Source organism: Notamacropus eugenii, chromosome 6 (genome assembly GCF_028372415.1).
Source record: "Notamacropus eugenii isolate mMacEug1 chromosome 6, mMacEug1.pri_v2, whole genome shotgun sequence".
NCBI lineage: Eukaryota > Metazoa > Chordata > Mammalia > Diprotodontia > Macropodidae > Notamacropus > Notamacropus eugenii.
In genome coordinates, this window is record NC_092877.1 from 266,708,099 (window position 1) to 266,733,552 (window position 25,454).

The following is a 25,454-nucleotide window of genomic DNA, read 5'->3' on the forward strand; positions in this document are numbered from 1 at the left end:
AGTTTTCTCATATAGGAGGTTTTAATCAAAGACCAGATGGCTCATATGCCCATTTTGTTGTAAATAGGATTTTTTTCAGGTATTGATTGGACCATATTGCCTCTGAACTTCTTTATAACCCAGAAATTTTGTTATTCTGTGAAACATTTATAGGGATAACAGAATAAAGATATTTTAAAAATCTTCTGAAATTAAAGTGAAAAATTAGCATCCGTTGAATATGTCTAAGACAGCCTAGCTCTAAAGAGTTGTGCAAGTCAGCTAGTAAGCTGTTTTTCAGAAGACTACACAGATTAAACTTTCAAGCCAATGGGACAAAAGTATTGTGCTTGGGGTAACAACGTGCTGCCTTTTCTAGTGAGATTATTATAAAACTATATGCAGTCATAATTCTTATTTGGCCTGACACAAATAATAATTTACCCTTGTTTTCTGTATAGTTGGTATAGGTTATGTTGTTATTAAATAGGAGAGCTTTTTGATGGAAGGCTAATCAGTCCTTATGGAATAATAATAGATATCCAAAGACAAAAATGGAAATCATATTAGGAAAAAAATACAAGATTTATGGATCAGTGATAATTCTAATAATGAAATCTATATATGAAGTAGAGCAGAATAAGCATTTATGCTATATTCTTTGCTAGCTGCATTCTTCCTGAAGGATTCTCTTTGTTATCTGTAATAGCAAAAATGTTACAGATTATAGTCTGAATTCTAGAAGGACTATGATTTTTTTTCTTATTCTAGAGATTTATCCAGGGCAGTCTATGAGCTTTTATTTTTCAAAAGCTCAAATTGTAATGGCTTATATTTTCTAGTTTTTATACTATTTTCAAATTTAGAAGTAATAGTTCTACCATTTAAGATAAAAAGGCTATCATGGAATTGTCCTGTTTCCATAATGTGTTTTCTGTTCTCACCAGCACAGATAAACACACATTCACAGTGTTTTGCCAGTACAGATCATGCTAGGAAAAATATAGAATAAGTTAATATTCAATTCAATTCAATAGAATAAGTTAATATATTCAATTCAATTTTCCCCATATATCCTAGGGAGATTTATATATGGACACTCAAAGTTGAAGGAAATCCCTGTTTTTTCTTCCTCATCCTTCTCAACATCTTCCCTTAATCAATGAATTTAGTTCAGCCACAGTTTTATACCAAGTTCATACCTTTAAAGACACCTATGCTTCCAAGGAAGCATGTACCTCCAAAAATCATGGATGACTATGGATCAGACAATAGCTGGAGGGAATTTTTTATCACCATTTGGTCAACATTTTTACTTTCATTATTCACCGATCACAAATACAAAAATTGTGATAAATCATATATAATGAAGATATTCTTTGGTCCTTTCCTGGTTCTCGCTATTTTTTCCCATTTTCATGTATATTTTGCTGAAACCTAATAGTTATAAATATGAGTATGATTGGGTCCCAGCAAATAACTGAAGTATCAAAAACCTTAAAAATAGCAATAGCTTGTAAAAGGAATTTGTTCTTTTAGGCTCTCTCCATTCCTCCAGAAGATGTTTCATTTTTCTACCTATGAAATAATTTTCCTTATTAATCTTCTTGAAGATTTTATAAGGTACAACATACTGCAAGTTAGCATGTAACTTTTTAGACCATAATTACTCAGACGACTAAATAGCTGAGTAGAGTGATAGGCAATTTGGAAAAGCATATAATGCTAAGAATATTGGTGATAACAATAATGATAATGTATCAGGCATGCACTGGTTCTGCTTTCTGGAGGGCAGGCAGGCTATACCCATCAGGGTTATAAGGCACCCCTGGGGGGTGTCCATTGGACTTCTCTTCCCTCTGATAATGATTGAGCTGTGTTTCTCACGATTTGTTAGGAGGCCAGTGACTAGCGCCTCAAGTTCCATTCAGTGACTTAACACTCGGTGAATTTTACGAAGCCTTATTTAGCAAGTCTTTTCCTCAATAAGTTAATTAACCAAGTTGAGGAGACAATATATGAGATAAAGATAATAATGCTAATAGAACAATAGCCATCCGAAAAATGGAAACTGTGAAACTGTTAAAATAATCTGATGTGAAAAATAAATGAGTAAGTACTTCCACCTCACTCTTTTGGAGAGATGAGGATCCATTGGTGTGGAATATGGCATATAACATATTTTGATATATTTATCAATTTTACTGATTTTTTCACTTCTTCCTTTTAATTAAAAAAAAAGTTTTGTCATAAGGAACAGTGCTCAAATGATGTAAAAGCCAAATATATTTTTAAAATCTGTTTTAAAATTTTAAAAGAAAGTCAGATTTTGATGTGTGATGAAAGCACATCCATCTTCTGCTGCTCTGTTCCCCCTTCTTTCACTCAGTATACAGAACTGCTTCCTAGATCTCAAAATTATACTTGTAACTTACACAATTTATCCCTTTCCTTTCTTTTCTATTATTTTGTGAGCCTGAGGCTACCTGTAGGAAGAAACTTCATCTGTGGCGCCTACCATGTCAAATATAATGTCCTCATGTTCCTCAAGTTTACCCCTTTCAATGATGGGACTGTTAGCACCCTAATTAATCAGTTCAACATCATATTAGAGAATTATATACAATCTTAAAATTAGAGCAACCTGTGGTAAGATCTTTTCACACTCATACCTTATTTACTTTGAATCCCTACAAATGAGAACAGATGTGAAACACTTGAAAAGAGTGCATGAGTAATTGATAAAGTTGCCTTTAAAGCCCGGTGAGAAAAGACGAAAGAAATTATAATCATTTTGACAAATTTATTCTGATAATAGGCCAATTTTTTATTCTGATCAGTCAATTAACAAGCATTTCTTAAGCACCACATATGATGTCGTCACTGGTCATACAATAAAAAAAGTGAAATAGTTCATGTCCTCAGGGTACTGAAAGGTACTATATATTCAAGTCAGTGAAAATCATAGGATCGGGAGATGGAGTGTCTTGTGGGAGAAACCGCAAAGACATGAGTGTCACTGGTTCACAGAGTACATGGCAGAGAGTGAGATATAAGAGAGATATAAGCACAAGGTAGCTCAACACCAGAGAGTTTAATATTTGATCCTGGGAGTAACAGGGAGAGACTGGAGTTTGTTTAGTAGGAATGCTAATATAGTCATACCTATGCTTAGAAATATTGGTTTGAGAGCTGAGTGAAAGATAGATTGGAATAGCATTTGAGTCAGTGAGATCCTCCATCAATCTATTGGCATCGTCTAGGCTTAAGAGTACCCTGAACCAGGGCAATTCAGTGTCAGAGAAAAGAAGGGGTGCATATATATGAGAGATATAGGATCTATAGGACTTGGCAATTGTTTGCATGTAGAAGGAGAGGCATTGAGAAGTAGAGGATGACACATAAGTTGTGAGCCTGGCAACTGGAGGGATGATTGACAGATGAGAAAATAGAGAAGTCAATTAAAATAAATACAAAGTATTGAAAGTGGCCACTAATGTTGAAAGGAGGTGGCCTTTAAGCTGAGCCTCAGAAGGAACTAGAGGTTTCTCTAAAGCTAGGACATTTCTCCAAATTTTATCCTTTTTTTAAGTTTAGAATAACTTGCCTTTGAAACATGTTTGAGAAAGCAGTACTATCTTCATTCCATATCCATGCAAGTAACACAGCTTTCTTCTTTTACTCTTCCAGGATCATTTGTTTTATTTGACCTCTTTTTGATGAAAGGGTATTTATCTTGAATTTAATTTATTATTTGTGACTAGTTTTGATAAAGATGGAAAATTGCCAGAGATTGTGTTTTATTGATTGGCAGCTTTGTGATAGAAGATTATAGACTAGCATGTTGAAGTGCTAACTTAAATGTGTGTTTTTTGCCTACGTCCTTCTTGGAATTCGTTTTTGGGGTTAAAGCCTAATGTTCAAATGAACTGATAAGTTCAGTTCCTATAGTTTCCTCCATAGACAACATTTTACTTTTTCTCATTATGTTAAAATAAAACTCATTATGTTTTGTTTCAATAATAATTATGATATTCTCTTCTAAGCAATTCTTTGTTGTCTCCATTTTTCTCCAATAGTCTGTAAAGGCAAGCATATAAATATTGTAAAAGAATTAAGCTGTTGAAATAAATTAATTTATTGTGAAACAAGTGTATTCAAATTTTACTTGCTTGCTGAATTTCACTTTAATGAAATTCTTCAAAGAACAATGCATCATGTTCCAAAGATTGAAATTATGCATTAAGTGAAATGACTAAATACGCTGTGTTCCAATTTATAGACAGTTTCTGTTGAATACTAACATGCTTAAGTTCTTAACAATTTGCATGTGTTTAAAACACATGATTTAAAAATTTGTATTTATGTTGTTCACCTCTGAACAAGTAATGATAATCAAAATTAAAATAAGCCTAAAGCTACATTAAATGCTATAATCTTTAGCGATATTGCAGCTTGAAAAAAATAAATAATAATTTTCAATTTAAATAGTAAAATATCCTTTTGTGTTCCTAATTCTTAGCTGAATGTATTTTATGACCCATTTTCTATTTATTCTGTGATCATAAAAATGTAAAAAATAGAAAAGATGAACTTTGAGTTGAGTATGTGTAATGACTAGTCAGGCATCTTATAAATTTATGTGGAAAATGTTTTTTTTAAAATCAGCTAATGGATTTTTAGCAACATAACTGTTGCTGCTGGGGGTAGTCCAAGAAAGATTAGATTGAATGTGAAGAGTTAAATACTTCCGAAGTAACATCAGATTTTCATGCCTTCCATTAGCACCGCTGCAAAATGTATTATGACAGGAAATCCGGACTCACAGTGAAAGACTTTAAAGGAAATTGATCTGTTTCAAGAATGCACGTTCTTTTTGTTGAATTAAACTTGGAAAGAACTACAAATTATTACTTATTGAAACTTTTTAAATATGCTTAAAAATAAAATAATAGTAATAAGTTGAAGAAAAAGGAGAAAAGTTGTAGAGAGGGTCTACCCAAAAAAATTCTACCCTGCTGTCATAAATAACTTTTTCAATAACTCAGAAATTGAAAATATGTCATTACAATTTTTACCAGGACAGGAACTCTTTACACACACACACACGCACACACACACACACACACACACGCGCATGCACGCACTCATGCACACACACTTGTGTGTGTGTATACACATACTTTCACTTACTACTCTGTAAGTTAAGTGGAAAAGAGAAAGCTATTATGAATTAATATTAGATTTTCCCCTTATGATGGGTGGTATGGCTGAGTATTTAGAATATTCAAGGAAAGCACATTAGCACCTTTAAAATGTGTTTAAACATATACTTAGTTACCTAGCTATCTATTCCCGGTTTACAGCTTGTTTTTGCATTGTTTTGGATAAACATACCAGAGATTTCCTTCAAAAGATAAAATTATTTGAAGTAAATTCTTATTTGAAATAAATTCTTATTAGAGTCTAGTTTTATGATAGTTTTAAAAAATCTTAGTTTATTGGGCTCATAGTGAGTAGCTTCATCTACTAAGGAAGATAAACCCCTTCTCTCCAGCTTATAGTCTTCTTTAGAAAGTTGCCAAGGCCATGATAGGTTAAAAGTCATATTTGGAGGCACATTGTCCTATATGTCTCATGTGGGACTTGAACTCAGATCTTCCAGACTCTGGAACATTTAATCTATTCAATATGTCATGCTTCCTCTCAAGATCAATATTGACCTGGCTTTATAAATGAAGTGTGTGTGTGTGTGTGTGTGTGTGTGTGTGTGTGTGTGTGTGTGTAGGGAGCAATATATGTGCTTATATAATGACCATAATGCATGTACTGTCTGCTTGTTCAAGAATAGGTGACGTTAATTTTGTCAATAACCTTTTTCACTGTACACTCATGGGAAGATTGTTCCTTGGTGGCTATAAACACTCTTGGCAGTGGCTAATCAGTTTGAACCTGTGTTTCAAAGTCATGGTGAGGTGATGTCAAATCCTTTGTTTAGAAAGAGGCAAACTCCTCCCCCCTTTTTAATTTTAGAATTATCATAAGGTGAAGTGCATCTATTTTGGTATTGATGCTGTTTACCTACTTTCTTAATTCATATATCAGTTTTTTATATATAATTTTAGGTCATTTGTTTGCATTGTACACTAACGAACTTCAACATTTAAAATCCTAGCATGCTTGATTTATTTAGTTTGGAAAACTTAATAAGAATACATCTATTTTTCAGATACTATTCAGGACAGATTTAAGTAAAATAGTTGAATCAGAAACTAGCACAGTTAAATAACATCTTCCCCTTAGTAACCCTTTACTTACCACATTTCAGTTGCTCCTTAATTTCCTTAAGAGAGGGAAGCACAGTGCAGGATACATAATAGGGATTTAATAAATGTTCATTTGAATTGAGTTGAAAGGGAAAACACTAGAATTAAGTAGAATTAGAAACAGTTTCATGGAGAAGATGGAATTTTATATGGTACTTGAAGGAAGTCAGGGGACACAATAAGTAGAGATGAGGAGAGAGAAGAATCTAGGCATCAAGGACAGGAAGAGTGAGGACAGTGTCAGTGGTAGAAAGTAAGATCTAAGTAGATTTCTGAACATCCTCAGAGCCTACCTAATCCATCTAATCCATTTACAATAGCCATATAAGTCATATCTACTCTCTGCTTGAAGACCTCTAGTAAGGAGGTCTTCACACACTCCCTTCACACACTAGACACTACCTTTTTTGGTAGGCCATTTCATTTTTTAAAGATTTTAACAACAATCAGAGCTTCCCTTCTTTTATGTAATACTTCATGTCCCACTTTTTCTATTTGCAGAGGTGGTCATCTATGTGTGCAATGCACTCTTTTTCTTATCTCTGCCTATTGAAATCAATAGCTTGACAGCTTTATAAGTATACTTTCCTGACAGACTTCTCCCAGTTGTTAAAGGTCTATTTATTAAATTATACGAGGTGCTTGTGAGGATGACAATGATGATGATGATAAAATTATTTTAGCTATTTCAGGTTAAAAACAAAACAATAATAATAACAAAAACTAGTGCTATCATAAGCTGTGTGTTGCAGTGAATAGAGAGTTGATCTTGAAACAAGAACATCTGGGTTCAAATCCCATCTTTACCATGCACTTTCCGTTGGATCCATGGTGAGTCATTTAACTTCTCAATGCTTTAGGCAGCTTGCTAAGCCTTTAAGTTGCACTTAAGATGCCAACTTTCTTTCTCAAAGAGGACCATGACATCAAGAAGATGATGACATGATTTGCAGCTGACTTTGATTTGAGTGAGGGCTGGCTGTGCATGGTCACTAACCTCACTTTCTCCTCCTGAGCCATCTGGATCCAGTGACCAGATATTCATCAGAATGACTGGAGATGGCTCAGGATGCAATGGGAAACCCTGACCCTTTTAGGCTAAGTCTTTTCAGGTTCTCCCTCTCCTCTCACTTACTTCTCTCTGTCCTCTCCCTCTCCTCTTCTTCCTTACCTGGGGTGCTCAGCCCAGGGGAAGGTACACTTTCATGGCCAAAAGCTGCTTTTTTTTTTCCTCTGGGTTTACTGACTAGATTTCTTTCTCATAGGCCATGCCTTAACCACAACTGACTCTGGAGCTCATAGATTGGAAAATAGGTCTCTGCCCTCATAGTACAGAGTGAATTTTGACCAGAAAACCTGAATAAAAGTTCTTTTTGCCTCTTTTATATGAGATGATTTACTACATTCTACCTCTCCCTATCTCTTTATTCCAGTACATTCTTCTCAACACTTAATTATATTTTTTAGGTATCCTTTCTTCATATTCATCTCACCCTATGCCTTCTGTCCTTACACACATACATACATATACACACATACACATATATAATATACACACATATAGGTGTATATAGATAACATATATACATATATGTATATATATATATATATACACACACATATATATATACGTATATATATATATATATATATATATATATATATACGTATATATATATATATATATATATATGTATTCCCTCTAACTACCTTAGCTGAGAAATCTCTCATGAGTTACAAATATCATCTTTCCATGTAGGAATATAAACACTTCAACTTTCATGAGTCCCTTATGGTTTCTCTTCCTGCTCACCTTTTCATGTTTCTCTTGATTCTTGTATTTGAAAGTCATATTTTCTATTCAACTCTGGTCTTTTCAACAAGAATATTTTGAAGTCCTCTATTTCATTTAAATTCCATTTTTCCCTGAAGTATTATACTCAGTTTTGCTGGGTAGGTGATTCTTGGATATAATCTTAGCTCCTTTGACCTCTGGAACATCATATTCCAAATCCTCTGATCCATTAGTGTAGAAACTGCTAAATCCTGTGTTATTCTGATTGTGTCTCCACAGTACTTGAATTACTTCTTTCTGGTTGCTTGTAATGTTTTCTCCTTGATCTGGGAACTCTAGAATTTGGTTACAATGTTCCTAGGAGTTTTCCTTTTTTGGATCTCATTCAGGAGGTAATCAGTGGATTATTTCGTTTTCTATTTTACACTTTGGTTCTAGAATATCAGGGAAATTTCCCTTGATAATTTCTTGAAAGATGATGTGTAGGTTCTTTTTGTGATCATGGTTTTCAGGTAGACCAACAATTTTAAAATTATCTCTCCTGGATCTTTTTTCAAGGTCAGTTATTTTTCCAATGAGATATTTCACATTTCCTTCTATTTTTCATTCTTTTGGTTTTATTTAATAATTTCTTTATTTGTCATGAAGTCATTAGCTTTCATTTGCTGCTCCATTCTAATTTGAAGGAATTATTTTCTTCAGTGAGCTTTTGGGCCTCCTTTTTCATTTGGCCAGTTCTTTTTTTTAAGGCATTCTTCTCCTCATTGGCTTTTTGGACCTATTTTGCCATTTTGGCTAGTCTATTTTTAAAGGTGTTATTTTCTTCTGCATTTTTGGGTCTCCTTTATTTAGCAGGCTGTTTACTAGTTGTTGTTGTTGTTGTTGTTGTTGTTTTGCTATTTTCTTGCATCACTCTTATTTCTCTTCCCAATTTTTCTTCTATTTTTCTTGCTTGATTTTCAAAATCCTTCTTGAGCTCTCCCATGGCCTGAGACCATTTCATATTTTTCTTGGAGGCTTTGGATGTAGGAATTGTGACCTTGCTATCTTCCTGTGGTTGTATGTTTTCATCTGCTTCTGGTCATATCTTTTGATCTTACTCGTTGTAAGAAAATTCCTTTGCACCAAGAAAGTAATCTTGTATAGTCTCATTTTTTTCCTTTTTTTGTCATTTTCCCAATCAATTACTTGATTTTTGAGCTCTTTGTAAAACGGAGGGCATGCTGCCCCAAGTTTCACAGGCTTTGTGCAGCTGCTTTCAGAGCTAACTCTAGGGTCCTATAAATTCTCTCTTCCTCTAAAGTAGTATGATCAAAGAAGAGGTATTTAGTCCTCTCCTGGACTGCACTCTGATCTGTGAGCAACCATAAGCACTCTTTTCTTCCCTGTCCGTGGCAGTCACCAGCTCTCCCATGCCAGTGCTCCTCCTCACCCAAGTACATCACCCAGGACTGTGACCAGATCAGCTGATCAATTCCCCCAGTGTCTGTAAGCCCAAGAGCTCCAGAAGCAGCTGCTGTAGCCCTGGCTGCCACCTCTGGGGCTGGCGCTATGCCTGAGGCCTGATAACTTTTCTTTTTCACCCAGATGAAAGAGTTTTCTCACTGACCTTTGAAGCTGTCTTAGCGTTTGTGGATTGAGAAGTCTGGAAACTGTTACAATTGCCAGTGATTCAGTGTCCTGCTCCAGTCCTGTCTCTCCGGGAGTGGCCCATGCTTGCCTATGCTCAGATCTGAACCTGGTGCAATAGACCCTTCCTGTCAGCCTTCCAGATGATCTTGGACTGGAAATCTGTTTCACCCTATCATTTTGTTGTTTCTTCTGCTCTATAATTTGTTTAGAGTCATTTTACAGGTATTTTGAGGGGTTTGGGGGGAGAGCTCAGGCCAGTTCTTGAATCTAAAACTCCTCCATCTGGGCTCCACCCATAAAACCCAACCTTCCTTTGAGGGAGTTTCCTTTTGGCAGAGTTTCCATTGCCAGTGAAATCACCTATCTAGTTCCTAGCACTTTCTTAAGTGCTATTTAATTAAGTTATCCAGTACAAAGGTGATTTAGTGAGATCACATCTGGAGTATGCTGTTGAATTCTGAAGAAACGCTTTAAAGCTATCATTAAATTCAGAACAGTGAGGGTTGTTTTTGTTTTGTTTTGTTTTGTTTTTTTAAGATTTAAAGTTTACAAAGCTCCTTCCACGCAACCTTATAGCACAGGAAGTACAACTATTAATATCATTTGTGCCTTCATTTTACCCATGAGGAACTTGAACCTCAGAGAGGTTAAGTGATATATGCAGGGTCACAAGTCTAGTTAGTGACAGAAAAGAGTCTTATCAAGGTTTATTGACTCCAATTCTAGTATCTTTTCAATTGTAGTGCCTTGCCTCCAATGTCATATAAGTATCAATTGAAGGACCTAAGGATTTTTAGATTTAGGGAAAAAGGAGTACAATGGATGTTTATGTTACCTTTATTAGGTGAAAGGCTATCAAATATCTCAGGGATTAGTTTTTTCTTTTCTTTCCACTGAGATCAAGACTAGCAGCATTGAGTAGAACTTTAGGAAAGGCAGATTTGGGAACAAATGGAAGAGATGTTTTTAGTCATTAGAGAAGTCTAAAAGTAGACTGTCTTGCCTCAAGGAGCAGTGGCACCCTTTCTTTGGAGGTCTTTGAGCAAAGGTCAGATGATCCCTTAATAAAGATTTTAAAGAAAGGAGTCAAATGCCCCTTATAGCTAACTCTTAAGGTCTTCTCTATCTCTAAGCATCTGTGATTCTAACCTGTAGCATTTAGAAGATACTTTTCTTGGCCACCCCATGAGGTAGGTAATAAAATTGTCATCCACATTTTGTAAATGGGGAAACCCAGGTTCAAAGAGGTACTAGATAATAAACTTTATCCTAGATTCCCTTAACAATGTTCTTAGATTGTGGGAAACATGAATATATAACCTTTATATGATGTGAAGAACTTAACACAGTGTTCTGCGTATATACATTAGCCACATGAGAGATGCTTGTTGTTTTTTAATACTATTAAGGAAGAGAGCTTGAGTTTATATCTAGTTCTCCTAACTCCAAGTCTAATGCTAAAAAAATAACAACAACAACAAAAAAAAACAAGAAAGACCTGCATTTGGAACTGCTCACAGAGGTTCACAGATCTAGTACTGGATGAATCTTCAGGGGCTGTCTAATTTAACCCCCTTATCTTACAGATAAGGAAACTGAGGCCCAGGGAAATTAAATAATTTGCCCACTGTCACAAAGGTAGTGTGGACCTGAGTTTGAATCCTCTGACTCTAAGATACATTCCACCGTACCACATGTTCAAAACCTAGAAGAGTTTGAGCAAGTCAGGAAAAGTGATCTTCCCTCTTCACTGTTAGACATATTGTTTATGCTTACCAAGATGCCTAGAACTGGCTTTCTACATCTGGTTTCTGAAAATATTACTCAACTTTTCATTAATAATTTCCATGTACCATTTTTGGTTCCTATTTGTCTTTCTCTAAATTACATAAGTAATTTATAATTATGTGCACATTTTATAAATAATGTGCATGTGTGTATACACACATGTGTATATATACACATGTACTTATATATAATGTACATGTGTATGTATATAATTATGTATACATACATGTGTGTGTTTCAGAAGCATTTTGGTCATTCATTGTTTAGTTCTAATGTCTGATTGTATGTTTGCCCTACTCTTTAATTAACTTTTAATTTTATGCCTATTTACCATTTAAAATTGTATATTCACAAGTCAAAATTTATAAGATCACCTTCCTTTTTATTAATTAAGTCCCTCACTCTTACAAAGGAGTGATTTCTTGGATAGCATTCCATCTATAAATGACATCAGTAATGAATATTATTATCATCCTACTTGTTAACCTAATTGTAGCAATGTTTGTTGTAATTCAGAGAATGTTCAGAATTGTATAATTCTTCTCTACTTGGGTATTTGCAGGACCCTCTTCCATTACCTGTCATGGAAAGGGTGGGGGGGGCGGGGAGATGGCAATTTTAGGAGGTAGAAAGTGGGAAGGAATAAAAAAGTTTCCTTTCTTCTAATGCAAAATTACTTATGTTAACCAAAATAAATAGTAAAAGAATCACAGTCTACATTGCCTCTGGATGAAATTTTAATCCTATAAGATGGGGTAGGCATCACTCACACTTCACTTCTTTCCCCTTATTCATAGGAGATTATATTTCTTCTAGTTGATATATCATCTTTGGAGTTTTTATAGCCCTCTTAAACAAACAAAATTAAAAGTGGTTTTGGCTACCCTCGGAATTAGTTAAGAAGTAGAATGAGACAAAAGATTGGTTTAATTCAACTGGCTATTTTTAGCCTGGTTCAACAATGGAAGACTGAAGGAAGACATGAGAGGTGTCTTCAAGTACTTGCAAGACTCTCCTATAAAAGGGCCATTAGACTTGTTCTGTTTGGAGAGGAGTTAAGTGTAATGGGTGGAATTTTCAGAGAGGCAAAATGAGGCTTAATATAAGGAAAAACTTCCTAACTATTAGAATAAGCCAAATACACCTCGTTAGAAAATAGTGGGGTTCTCTCCTTTGGAGGTCTTCAAGCAAAGGTTGCTTATCTGGTACTCCGAGTGAGATAGAGTGGAGATTCTTTTCCCTTTTATAAACATTTCATTTTTATTCTCAACTTCACAAACTTCAAATTACACATACCTATTAGGACAGAAAGAGAACATTATACCCAAAGCTTTGTGTATGGTGTTGTTCACCTCCAGGATGTAAAGCTTGTCTTTTCCTTCAAAATATATAATACATTCAATATATAACTTTCAAAATTGCATGCATGTCTTGGATTAGTTGTCTTCTGAAGTCCCTTCCCACACTGAAAATCTGTGAGAAATGTGTGCAAATTAGTAGAGTAAGCTTTTCAGCTTACGAAAAAAATGTGGCTTTCTAATGCTTGGATAGCAGAGCAGTGATGGAATAAATGTTAACAACTCTTCTGGCATTATTTGGGTCTATCACATTAATAATCTATGTGCTAAATAGTCCTCAGATACTCATTGACGCAGCCGACTGTAATAGCTCCATTCGTAGACTTCTTTAAAAAGGATAATTCTTTAGTCCTGAAGCCCACTTTGCTGTATTCATTCATTGTGGCCTAATGGCTTACAATTTAGATATTTTTGGTCCTCTTATTGGCTCCATTTTCTCCAAATAGGGGGTTTAGGCTATATCTAACTTTTGCCATTACTATGGTAGTGTATACCTATGCAACTTTTCCGGATGCTTCTTATCTGACTATTCTTCTCCGCTCTCCCTCCTTTGTGTGGCTTTTGTGGGTTCATTGTTTCTATCCTGAGAAAAGCTCAAGATAAGTGGGGATGTTTTTATTGCAGCTGAATGTAAACGAAAATAATCCTTTTCTTTGCCCTAGCATTATGTTTCTACTGTATTAGAAAATAAAAAAGCAGCATTCAATAGACAAGAGAGCTATTGTATTTAACTTATTATTTTTTTTTCTTCCTGTGGGGGTATAGGAACGTGTTCCAGACAGTCCTTCCCCTGCCCCCTCCCTTGAAGAGGGTCGAAGACCTGGCAGTCATCCATCATCTCACCGAAGCAGCAGCGTGTCTAGCTCCCCTGCACGGACCGAGAGTTCTTCTGATAGAATCCGTAGGTCACCTACTTTTCCTTGTCACCATTTTAAACTTTATTAGGTTCAGCTGGCTTTTCTAATCAAAATACCCTCATTCCAAATAGATCTCAGATGTATCATGTTCTGAAGCTCTGTAGCAAGAGCCATCTCTCAACATTATGTTTCCCAGTTTGCAATATCCTAAGGTATGATGCTACATTAACAGTTTTTGATATAAACTCCCACTCTGTAATACCACACATAAAGCTTTGAGCTATGAAACAGTGCTTGAGATGGAAAGTAACCTTCTAGATTAGTTTTTGAAGTGAATACAGCTCTTGGTTATTCAGTATCTGACTGTCCAAGTTGGGCATAGTACATCCCATTATTTTGACTCCTCAGCTAGTCTACAACTGATCATTTGGGCTACTTCAAATTCTTCATTAAATTCTCCAAAAGAGAGGAAGACTTGGGAGATGGAAAGTAGAATTCAAAATGGTGAATTTTACTTTCTGTTAGTTTTGAAAATCAATTTATTATGTTGAATAGTTTGGAATTTATTGACTAAAGTTAAAATTAGCTATAGGTTTCAATGATTCAGTCTATCAAGGTAGAGCTGCATTTTAAAATACTACCTTACTTCTATAATATGGAACCAATTCTGGGCTATACTGATGTGCAGCCATGCCAGCCTCCAGAAACTCAGATTTGTGACAGACAAATGGCACAATTCATTTGGTGTCCCCAAAATATCTCCCAAGATGTAAGATTTTAACAAATTAGTTGAAAAGTGAAATTTTTAACCAAAGAGTGAATGTTCCTCCTTATCAAGGAGCACTGACTTATCTCCATACTTTATCCCTGACTAATTTCACTGATTTTTTCCCTTAAAAAAATGGACTTATTAGTCCATAGACACTAACAAATATACTCTATTTTGACTTAGAGCACATCCTTTTTAGTTACATATAGATTTGTAGGATCATGGATTTGGAACTGGAAAGGAATCTCAGAGGTTTATTTCATCCAACCTCCTCATCTTGTGGATTAGGAAACTGAGATTCAAAAAAGTGATTTGTCATGAGTCACATACATGTAAAGTCAGGATTCAAACTCAGATTCCCTGACTCCAAATTGATAGCTCTTTCTACTATAATAATTATTTTCATAAATTGTTTTTATAATGAGAAAAATGTTTTCTTAAGAGAAATGTTTTCTAAAGAGAAAGTTGATTTCTCAACAAACAAGAAATGACCACATGAAGTCATCTCAATTGAATTATAGTTCATACACACACTCACAAACACCTGCACACACCTACACACACATACGCATGCATATCCTAGAGCTAGATGGCACCATCTTGAATTTTCGGTTTTAGCATTTACATATTGGAAATCAGTAAACTCTACAAACCAGTATTTGATTTATTGTTTTATTGATTGACCAAGCTTAATAAAATGAAGGAGAAAATGTCAATATGCAGATTCTAGTTAAAAATGTACTCTACGTAGTTTTTATTTTTTGGGGGGAGAAACTGCTTGTTGAATATTTGCCACCATACCCCTGCTGATATACTACATAGTATATCTATAAACACACATACGTAATATACAATATATATATAGTGTTTATCTATACTATGCACATATGTATGTAATCTATGTAGATATGTAGATACATCCCTATTCAAATACACACACACACATACATACACACATATGCATTTTTGAGAGCATCTAGGTATAATGGTAAATAGAGCAAAGGGCCTGGAGGCAGGAAGAACTGAGGCCAAATTTAGACTCAGACACCTACTGATTGTATTACCCTGAGAAAGTCACTTAACCTTATTTCTCAGTTTCCTCATCTGTAAAATAACCTGGAGAAAGAAATGGCAAACCACTCCATTATCTTTGCTGAGAAAACCATAAATGGGCAACAAAAAAACTGAACATGACTGAAATGACTGTACAAAGGGAAATGCATTTTCAAGATGAAAGTTATATATATTTCCAATCTAAAGTTAAATAATATACAATTCAATATCTGCAATGGAATCTTTTCAAATTTATTTTTAATTATGGTAGAAATAATTATAGCTGGAGTGTTAATTTTGAAATTATAGCCAAATCTACTTTTAGTTTCTTGAAATTCAGCATTCACTGGTGATACGAAGTTTGTCAAACTTCTGTTTCCAAATCCCACATTGAACAGTAGCTGTATGATCAAGGTTAGTCTTTTAAGCTCCTTAGACCTCAGCTTTCTCATCTGTAAAATGAGCGTGTTGAAATTGATGGATTTGGTTTCTTCAGCTCTAGTTCTGTGATCTCATGATGCTGCTATTAGTAGCAACTGACATAGGAATACCCCTGGTGACTATACGATTTGACTTTCAAGTGTTCTTATAGGAATAAGATTATTAGAAAATATTGAAGAACAAAACATGTCATTTTTACATCAAATTTCAATAGAAATGCCAAATTCATGAGAAGCATAGTAGATTTGAATTTTAGGTATTTCATGTAATCTGTGGGGAGGTTTTCTTCCACACTAATTCTTGAAAAGGTGAAAAAGACTATTGTGTTTTACTTACCATAATAATTCAGAAGCAGTATTTTTTCAACAAAAGAGCAAACATTTTTCTATTCCTATATTTTTCAGTGACATTTCTCTATAAAATGAACTTTATCCCACTCCATTCCATGAAAATGGAATTTTCTTGAGATTATAGAGTTATTCTAAAGGGACAGATACAGTTTTCTTACAAGAAATAAGGGTTCTTTTATTTTATTATTCAATTATCCCTTATGCAGTAAGGATATCTAGGTAAAAACTAGAATGTGATATTAATTTACCAAAAAACCTAATTATAATATTTGAAGGAAGCAGATTAATATATCATGAATAACCAAAAAAAAAATGGTAGAGTCATTCCATGAAGTCTTCAGGATTGACAATCTGTTAAGTATCTTCATTGATGGGATTATCAAAATTAGATGGATATGTAGGCCATCTGATTCATTATCCTTCAGGGTACTTTCTACTGTTTACATGTATAATGAAGGAACACTTGTTTTTTCATTCAATGAGCAATGAGTACGTATTCTTTGGGGTATGAACATTTTTACCTACAAATCATTTTTGAAAAATAAGATTTCTTATCAAAGAAAAGATTTTCCTCATTGCTCATTAAACATCTCTGAATACTGCATTTAGTTTTTTCAAAAAAAGTACTATGCATTAAGTTGCCAACTCAATGAGCTAAATAGTAATCTAAAATATTAAATGATGCCCTAGAGTTAATGAGGTGTTAATGTAAAGTTGAACTTGAATACTTCATTTGGAAAAGTGTAAAGGTAATCAAAATAGACTAGAAAATTAAAAGTACTTAAGCAATAGTGAGAAGATAAGGTTTTCTTTTTATATAAAGAAACAAATTAATACAAATGGAATACTATGTGTTATTAATTGTATTACCTTGTGTATGTGTATATATGTTTTGTTTTGTACCAGCAGCTGTTCATCAGAATGGGCTATCCATGAACCAGATGTTGATGGGTTTGTCACCAAATGTGTTACCTGGTCCAAAAGAAGGGGATCTGGCTGGTCATGATCTTGGCCATGAATCTAAAAGGATACATATTGAAAAAGGTAATACTAATGCTTTGCTCTCATAATCCTCAGTGACAAAAATTCTGTTCATGCCACAGATTTCAGCAAATAACATAAGATAAAGTTGGTAGCACAGTGATAAAACATAATTGTCTTCCAATGATAGGACAGTTCTGGGGCTACCTTCTCTATGTGGTCCTTTTCTGAAGTAATATCTCCTCAAAAAGTTCATGTTGCTTTTCATAACTCTCATGGATTTGGAATATTTTATTTTTATTATAACTATTTACGTACTTGCATTATTTTTCTTAAAATGTATTGTCAAATATCTTTTAATTGTTAGAATATAAAAATCTTCTTTGAAGGCAGGTATTGTCATTCCTATTTATAATACTAAATTATATATCATTCTTGGAAATATAAAATTATGGGCTTTTGTTTCAGAGTCATTCAACATACTGCATAATTTCCCAAATGCAATCTGGTTTTCTGTCTTCTTCCTATTCAGGGCCTGATTCTTTGTTCTTGGTATCTATGCAAGAAATATGTACTGATGAAATGGGTTACTTATTCAATTTTTTATCAAAATCTGGAAAACAGAAAATCTTCAATCCATTCCCAGTCACGCTCCTCCCCCCATTTATTTTCCTTGTAAGGTTAGTTAAATCAAACATTTGTGTGATTCTAGATTTTGTTTGAAATGGTCTACAATGTTGTTCTAGAGTTCAATAAAATCGGTACAGTTTTTTGAGCAAAGAGGATCATCTACAACAGTAGTACACAACCTTTCTAGATATCATAGACCCCTTTGTCAAGTGAAGTTAACAGACTCATTCTAAAAATAATGTTTTGTGAAGTAAATAAAATACATGGCTTCAAAGAAAATTAAGTAGATTCAAATTGAAATACAGTTTTCTAAACATCTTTTTTTTAACTATAAGCTCATAGATCTCAGGGTGAAACTTCCCATGTAGAGGCTTCCACCATCTATGAGGTTCACACTGTTCCCATCTGGATTCTGCACTACACATCTTCTGTGGCAGAGGCAAGCACCTTTGGCAAGCTTCACAATTTCATTAGTTATTACTAACCAGGTAGTTTAAAAATAAAATTATCTATTTTTGGTGTCAAAAATAAACTGCTTGGTTCTTTAAAAAGAGCTTAAATGCACATAAAATTTTGGGCTGTGGTTAGAAGATGAGTACTAGTTGTGAAGAATTGTAAATATTAATTTTTTGGGAAATAGTTTTAGACAAGAAATACTCAAATGTGAAAATAGATCTTTGATCTTCTAGACATAGATGCTTCCTCTAATGGTGTAGATTAAACCCTTCTATACCTACTTATGTGGCCCTTGAAAATGTGTTGCCAGAATTTTTCCATAGGACTCTTCAATATAATAATTGCATTTCCTTCTTTCTCTTGGCATCACAAGCATAGTATGGAAACAGTTTCACCATCAGTTATCTCTCATTCTGGCAACTTGACCAGCTCACATTATTTCTGAGCCATTCATGATGCTGTACCTTACCCTAGACCTCTGTTCTTTGCCTATGTAAAGTGCACTGTTTACTTTACCACTGTCATTATTATTATTGAGTCATTTTCAGTTGTGTCTGAATCTTCATGATCCCATTTAGGGTTTTCTTGATAGAGATGCTGGAGTGGTTGGCCATTTCTTTCTCTAGTTCATTTTACAGGTGAGGAAACTGAGTCAAACAGAGTGAAGTGACTTGCCAAGAATAACCCATCTAGTAAGTGTCTGAGATCAGACTTGAACTTAGGAAGTTGAGTCTTCTTGACTCCTGACCTGGAAAACTATCTACTCCACCACCTAGCTGCCTGATTGCTATCTGGGTGGTATTCAACTTTTAATTCTTCATCTTGTCGTACCTCCATGATGTATAGTTACATAACAACATACTTTTTAAATAACATGAGTTCTTTCTTCTCTTGAAGAAAATAAAATAAAAAGGTGGTAATTTTCTGAATTCATTGAAATAATAAAAATAGAATCCAACATTTAATAACACAACCTAAAATGGAAAGACAGTGTGGGATTTGGCTACTTGGTCCTCTAAATCTAAATTTCTATGTTTTATTTTCTAACAAATGATATACATATACCCACTATGTGCATACATATTCACAAACTCAGAAAGTTATAGTTGTTAGGGGTGACAAGTTGAAAGAATTTAGTGTAGTATTGGGATTAAACTTTGTATAATCATTAAAAGCTGCACGGAAGAGGTTGTAGTAGTAATGTATAAAAATATGGGAAATAGATTTGTACATGGCACAGGCTGTTCTGGTTTGACAAGACAGTTGCTGTCATTATCTGAGCATGAAAAAAGCATAGAAGAGGGATGTAACAAATAGGACAAAGAATATAACTGGAATAAAGACATGGAAAAATCTTATTATCCACAATTACATCCTTGAAAAAAAGTGATTTTTAAAATTCTAGAATACAAGTTTTGATTAAATACCTTAAGAAATTAAGAGCTGCTACAGGGTTACGATAAGTTTAAAATATTTCAATTCTGTCTGTAAGAGGAATACACACAGAAAATTTGTGCTTAAGAAACTAACCTCATAATTTATTTATTTCAAATCAAAGGATATGGTGAGAACACCTACTCTAGATTGCATTTAACCTGCTCCTAAGCACTGAGGAGACCTCACCAGGAGGTGTCCAGCTCTCCCAAGAGTGTAGACTAAGTGGTCCATTGTTCTCTAACCTCAACCAATCAATGGAGGTATATTCCTTTATACTGGCAAGTAAACAAGTTACTAATTTAGGACCAAAAAAATCTCAAAATTGTCAGAAATAATGATGATATTATGGCAACTGTGCATTCATCAGATACTAGCTGTCTTTCAGATCTATTCTTATTACCTCCACATATTTTCAACTTCTCCCATTCCCTCCTTGGGAGCAGTTCTCTCTGACAAGTTTGCATCAAACAGTGAAGAAAAAGATACTTTTGACAGGCCAAATTTAGGACTAATTAAAATTGAGGAGGAAAGTAAAAAAGATAAAGTTTAGTCCAACTCATCAATTCTGCCATCAGCAGAGATCTAAGGTATTCCTTTGCTTTGATCAGCTCATGCTGCCTGTCATTTAGATAGCCCTCAGCTGATCCTCTTACTAAAAGAAACAATCAGGAGAGTTTTTAAATGATTTTGGCATTCAAATATTTGTGCAGTTTTGCTGAATTGCCAATATTGCTCTCTATAAAACTCAAATAGTTCTGTGGGCTCTTCCCATTAGTCTATTGAGCCAACGTGAACATAGTTCTGGACCATTTAGGAAGGACATGCAGGCAAGGTTATTTTAATATAGTAAGGGGATGATACATTTGTTTCTAGGAGTATCTGTTCTATAGTCATGAGAGACCCAAACTAGCTTGTGCCCTTCAATTTGGAGTCACAGGACCTGTATTCATATACTAGCTTTGCCATTTATTGCCTGCATTGATCTTGAGCAAGTCAATTAACCTCTCTGGGTCTCAGTTTCCACAACTGCAAAATGTAGGGTTGGACCTTGCAGATTCCTTCTATCTCTAAATCCATGAATAATTTATTCTGTGAATACTGTGTACACAACACATGATAAGAAAAGAAGAATATGTAAAGGTAAATGACACCACTTCTATATTGGAGGAGTCAATTGATAATCTGGTAATTTTTAAGAAATAAAATGATTATGAAATTAAGATTATTAAAGATTTCAGCCTCAGCAAAGCAATTTTTCAGGTCAGTGTTCTTTCTTGTCTCTCCTTTCTCCAAACTTTTAGTACTTTGTATATTGTGACTCACTGTATTTGTGGTACATATTCATAATATACCTAAAGAACACTAAAATGTTTAAAATTCCATTTTTATGCCATTTATCATATATCTATATCAGTCTAGTAATTTTCTTACTAAACATATTTGTATGAAAACAATTGAATTAATTCACAGACATTTGTGTAGAAATAATTTTTGTACGGGGGCCATTCTGGGATTGAACTTGCTTTTTTCAACTTGACATCTGAAATCATTCAAAAAGCAATAATTCTTGAGTAAATGTGGGTGCCAAAAAAAAAATCTGGAAGGTTATTTTCATTCATGCAGTCAGTATTGTACAAAATCTTAACAATCTAAAAATTTTAAGCTTAAAATTTTTTCCTAATTTTATGTATTTACTTGATTTTGTTCTGAAATATATAAAAATTACTTCATCTTTTGAAAGACTTAATTACACCCCTAGAATTCTAAAATACTAACTCGTGAATAAACTTAGAGTCGCTCTCATTTTTTAGAAAAGAAAAAAAGCCTCTCCATGATTTTGAGCCTACAGAGAATTAATTTAAAAGAAATGTAAGCATGAAAAAATAGTTAATCTATTAAGAAGTAGCCATCATATGATATTATAATGTGACCTGAGAAAAAGAATGAATTTAAGATGATCAACGTTATTTAATACCCCAAATGTACTCCTGTATTGAAAGTTTGTTTTGTTGCTATTTATTTATTTCTTTTGAAGAGTAGGCCTCCTATCTGACTTATCCTGTAAGTGCAGAGACTCTTCGAAGACTTGGTTCCACTACTGACCTGCACAAGGCCTTTGACCTGCTTCATTCCCAACTTGAGTCAGTTTGCCTGGGAAGGAGGTGGACCCCTTCTTAAGGGCCTTGCCATTTTTTGGTAGCAGCTCCTACCCTATTATCAGGGATTGCAGGCATGCACCGTTAGGAGATGATTTTACTCAATAAGTTCTTTAATTTCTATGTTTCTTGAGGCATTCTTTCTATATTTAGCCCCTGTGCTATCTTTGAAGTTGGGTTTATACTTCTGCACACTCACACCTCTTTTCTTGCTGAGATTTTCTTTGTTTGCTTTAAATAGGTTCTGAATTTTTTTCAACTTGCATTATCCCATGATAAATTTCATTTTTACTTCTTAAGCCAGTTTATAATTAAGCTTGAAAGTTACCTGTTGATTTTTACCTAACAAATGAATAAAATGCAACAGAAATATTTTATCCTAATTATTGAAACTAGTTATTGTGTATTCACAATAACTAGAATAATAATATTTAAAGAAGTTTGCAAAGTATTTTAGATGTTACCTCATTTGATCTTTCCAACTAATTTGTGAGGTAGGTGATGTTATTATCCCCATTTTATGGATGAAGAAATTAAGGCTGAAGGAGGTGAGATGACTTTGTCATGGTCATCAATCTAGTAAATGTTTGATGGAAGATTTGGACTCAAGTCTTTTTATCTAAAAGTATAGTAGTCTATACATTGTTCCACCCAAGTACTTCTTTATTAGATGAATGAAATTAATAATCAATAATCTTTTATTTGAGGGCATCATAATCTCTATTTGTCACTGTTGATCTTGTGCAAATCACTTAACCCTCCAAAGTTTTCTTATGTGTAAAGGAATGAAGGTTTTATTCTATGGCTTCTGAAGTATCTTCTAGCTCTTCATCTATGATCCTAATATTATTCACAATTATTAATTGATATTATCAGTATGAAGACACTATTCAGGTAAGAGCAACAATGACAGCTATTTTCTTGAAATGTACAGTATATAAGGTCCTTGAGAATAGAGATTTTTTTTTGTATCTGTATCCTACTGTGCTTGGCACATCATAGGTGCTTGTTAATAAGTAAATGCTTGTTGACTGAATGATTTTGTTTCCAGTTGCCTGTTTCTTCCAGCAGTGGGGGATAAATCTGTAGGGTTTTACCTGCAAGAAAGGAATGTTTTTTTCTCTTTGTGTATAGCACGTAGGTGGTACAGTGAACAGAGTGCTAGTCCTGAAATCAGAAAGACTCAAGTTTCTTAGTTCAAATCTGGCCTTGCAAGCTGTGTAACCCTGGGCAAATCACTTAATCCTGTGTGCCATAGTTTCTCATCTATAAAATAAGGAGGAGAAAGAAATGTCGGAACACCCCAATATTTTGCTAAGAAAGCCCCAATTGGGATCATAAAGAGTTGGACATGACTAAAAAATGACTGAACAGCTGTAGCTGCTCCATTAACGCAGCGGTATAAACTCAAGTAGAAATGGGAGCCGCTAAACTTTACAGAAGTGTCTGATTTAGTCTCAAAATGTAATGTTATCTTTGTCTTATTGTATTTTTATTTACTTTGTTCAATATTTCCTAGTTGTCTTTTAATATGGATCAGACCACACTTGGAAGTTTTGTATGGCCTGTGGCCTTGCTTTTGTACTCTGCACTAGGAAGTAACAGGTTTAGGAATGTGACTTAGGATGGGAATCGTTTGGAAGCACTAGTCTGTGGCTTTATTTATTTAGTCTCAGTCTGTTCAATGACTTATTCCCCAGATATCCAATTTATGATTTTGTATTTAAAAGTTGCTTCTTGACACTGTAAATTTGGAAATATATTCCTATTGTTAATAGATGATGAATCAATCTGTGTATCTATCATCTATCTATCTATCTATCTATCTATCTATCTATCTATCTATCATCTATCTATCTATCTATCATCTATGTATCCTATACCCCCATGGTCCCAGTTAGCTATCTGAAAGACTTTCATCTCCAATAAATCCTGAGAGTATTATAAACAGAAATTGCTTAAAGGCCATGCAAATTTTCTCGTCCAAAAAGTCCCCTTTTCACTTTTCTTCTTCTGGCTTGTTTTCAATTTTTGTGCCATCAGGGTTTTAATTAAATGATTGGAACATGACTTCTCATACAGAAGTTCTCAGATCCCAGATAATATTTCCATGTTCTCTAGAGGATTTCCTTATCACTGGTTCCATGGAATGTCAATCAATCAGTAAGTTTTTAAGTTCTTTCTATACGTCAGACACTGAAGATCAAAAAACAGATAAATAAAAATAAACAAATGAATGTATGAATAAATAAATAAGCAGATAGATAGACAGACAGGTGGACGGATGGATGGATATAGTCCCTACTCTTAAGGAGCTTACATTCTAGTGGATGAGACAATATGTACACATATAGTTATATAGATAATAAAAAACCAAAAGAAATACAAGATCATTTAAGGAAGGCAGACACTAAAAGTTGGAGCTATCAGACAAGGCTTCATGTAGGTCTACATGTCTGTAGTTTCAGGCTATAGACAGAGCATCTCTAAATGCTAAGATTTTGTGAGGTCCAGAAAGACCAACTTAAAATCATTAAAAGATTTGTACCAACTACTGTACATATGAAGCTATTAGAAACACAATTTGCTCATATGTGTATGTGTGTGTATATATATAGATATATGTTGCTAGACAACAACTCTTTTAATCTCAGAAAATCATATATACCCACCTGTATGTACATACATTTGGAGAGAGTGAGAGAGAGCAATAGCGAGAGCAAGAGCGAGAGAGAGAGCGAGAGCGAGAGAGCGAGAGAGAGAGAGAGAGAGAGAGAGAGAGAGAGAGAGAGAGAGAGAGAGAGAAAGCTTGCTTTTTCTTTTAATTTTGTAGTAGTAGTGATGGGGAAAATCCATGATTTTGTAAACTGTGACATCAGATCAATCTAATGGATAAGATACAAGCATATATTATTTCCTTATAGAAATGACATTGTCATGATATACTGTGTTGTAACCCTAAAAAAAACAAGTAGGCTATGATAATGAAAGATGATAAAAAAAATTTTTTTGACGTTATGGAAACAATGTCTGAGTGGAAAAACAAAATAAACAAAAGGCACTGACATATCTCCATGTTAAGTTATTTAACATCCAGGTTTCAGTTTTTACAGTTGTTAAAAGATGTAGTATGTAGGAGAGTTTATGATAGAAAATTAAAAATAAAAATAAACTCACAATACCTTATTATAGAGAACACATATGTATATTCTATGGTGGAACTTTAGTTCCCACTTTAGCTATAGTTTTGTACCTTTCTGATTTTGATAATTAACACTGAAATTAACAAAGAAAAGAAAGGCCTAACTTTATAAAAAATAGAAGTAGACATGACTCTTGTAGTAAGGAGATTAAGCTGTGCGCGCGCACACACAACCCAGATGATCCATCAGTTTTCTTGCGCTGTTTTATCTGTAGCCATTAGCATTTAGCTGCACTTTTCATTC

General features: G+C 34.2%; 1 protein-coding gene across 3 annotated transcripts in view; it reads left to right on the forward strand.

The window, feature by feature from the left end:
- Positions 1-25,454, forward strand: part of DACH1 (dachshund family transcription factor 1) — a 483,132-nt gene that overhangs the window by 339,288 nt on the left and 118,390 nt on the right. For 2 of the 3 annotated variants that reach the window (XM_072622317.1, XM_072622316.1), the window contains 2 exons: positions 13,644-13,779; positions 17,258-17,392. In XM_072622317.1, coding sequence (XP_072478418.1) covers positions 13,644-13,779; positions 17,258-17,392 — 271 coding nt within the window. Of the gene's footprint in view, positions 1-13,643; positions 13,780-17,254; positions 17,393-25,454 lie in introns of all 3 variants that reach the window. The other variant, XM_072622319.1, reaches the window with a different exon arrangement.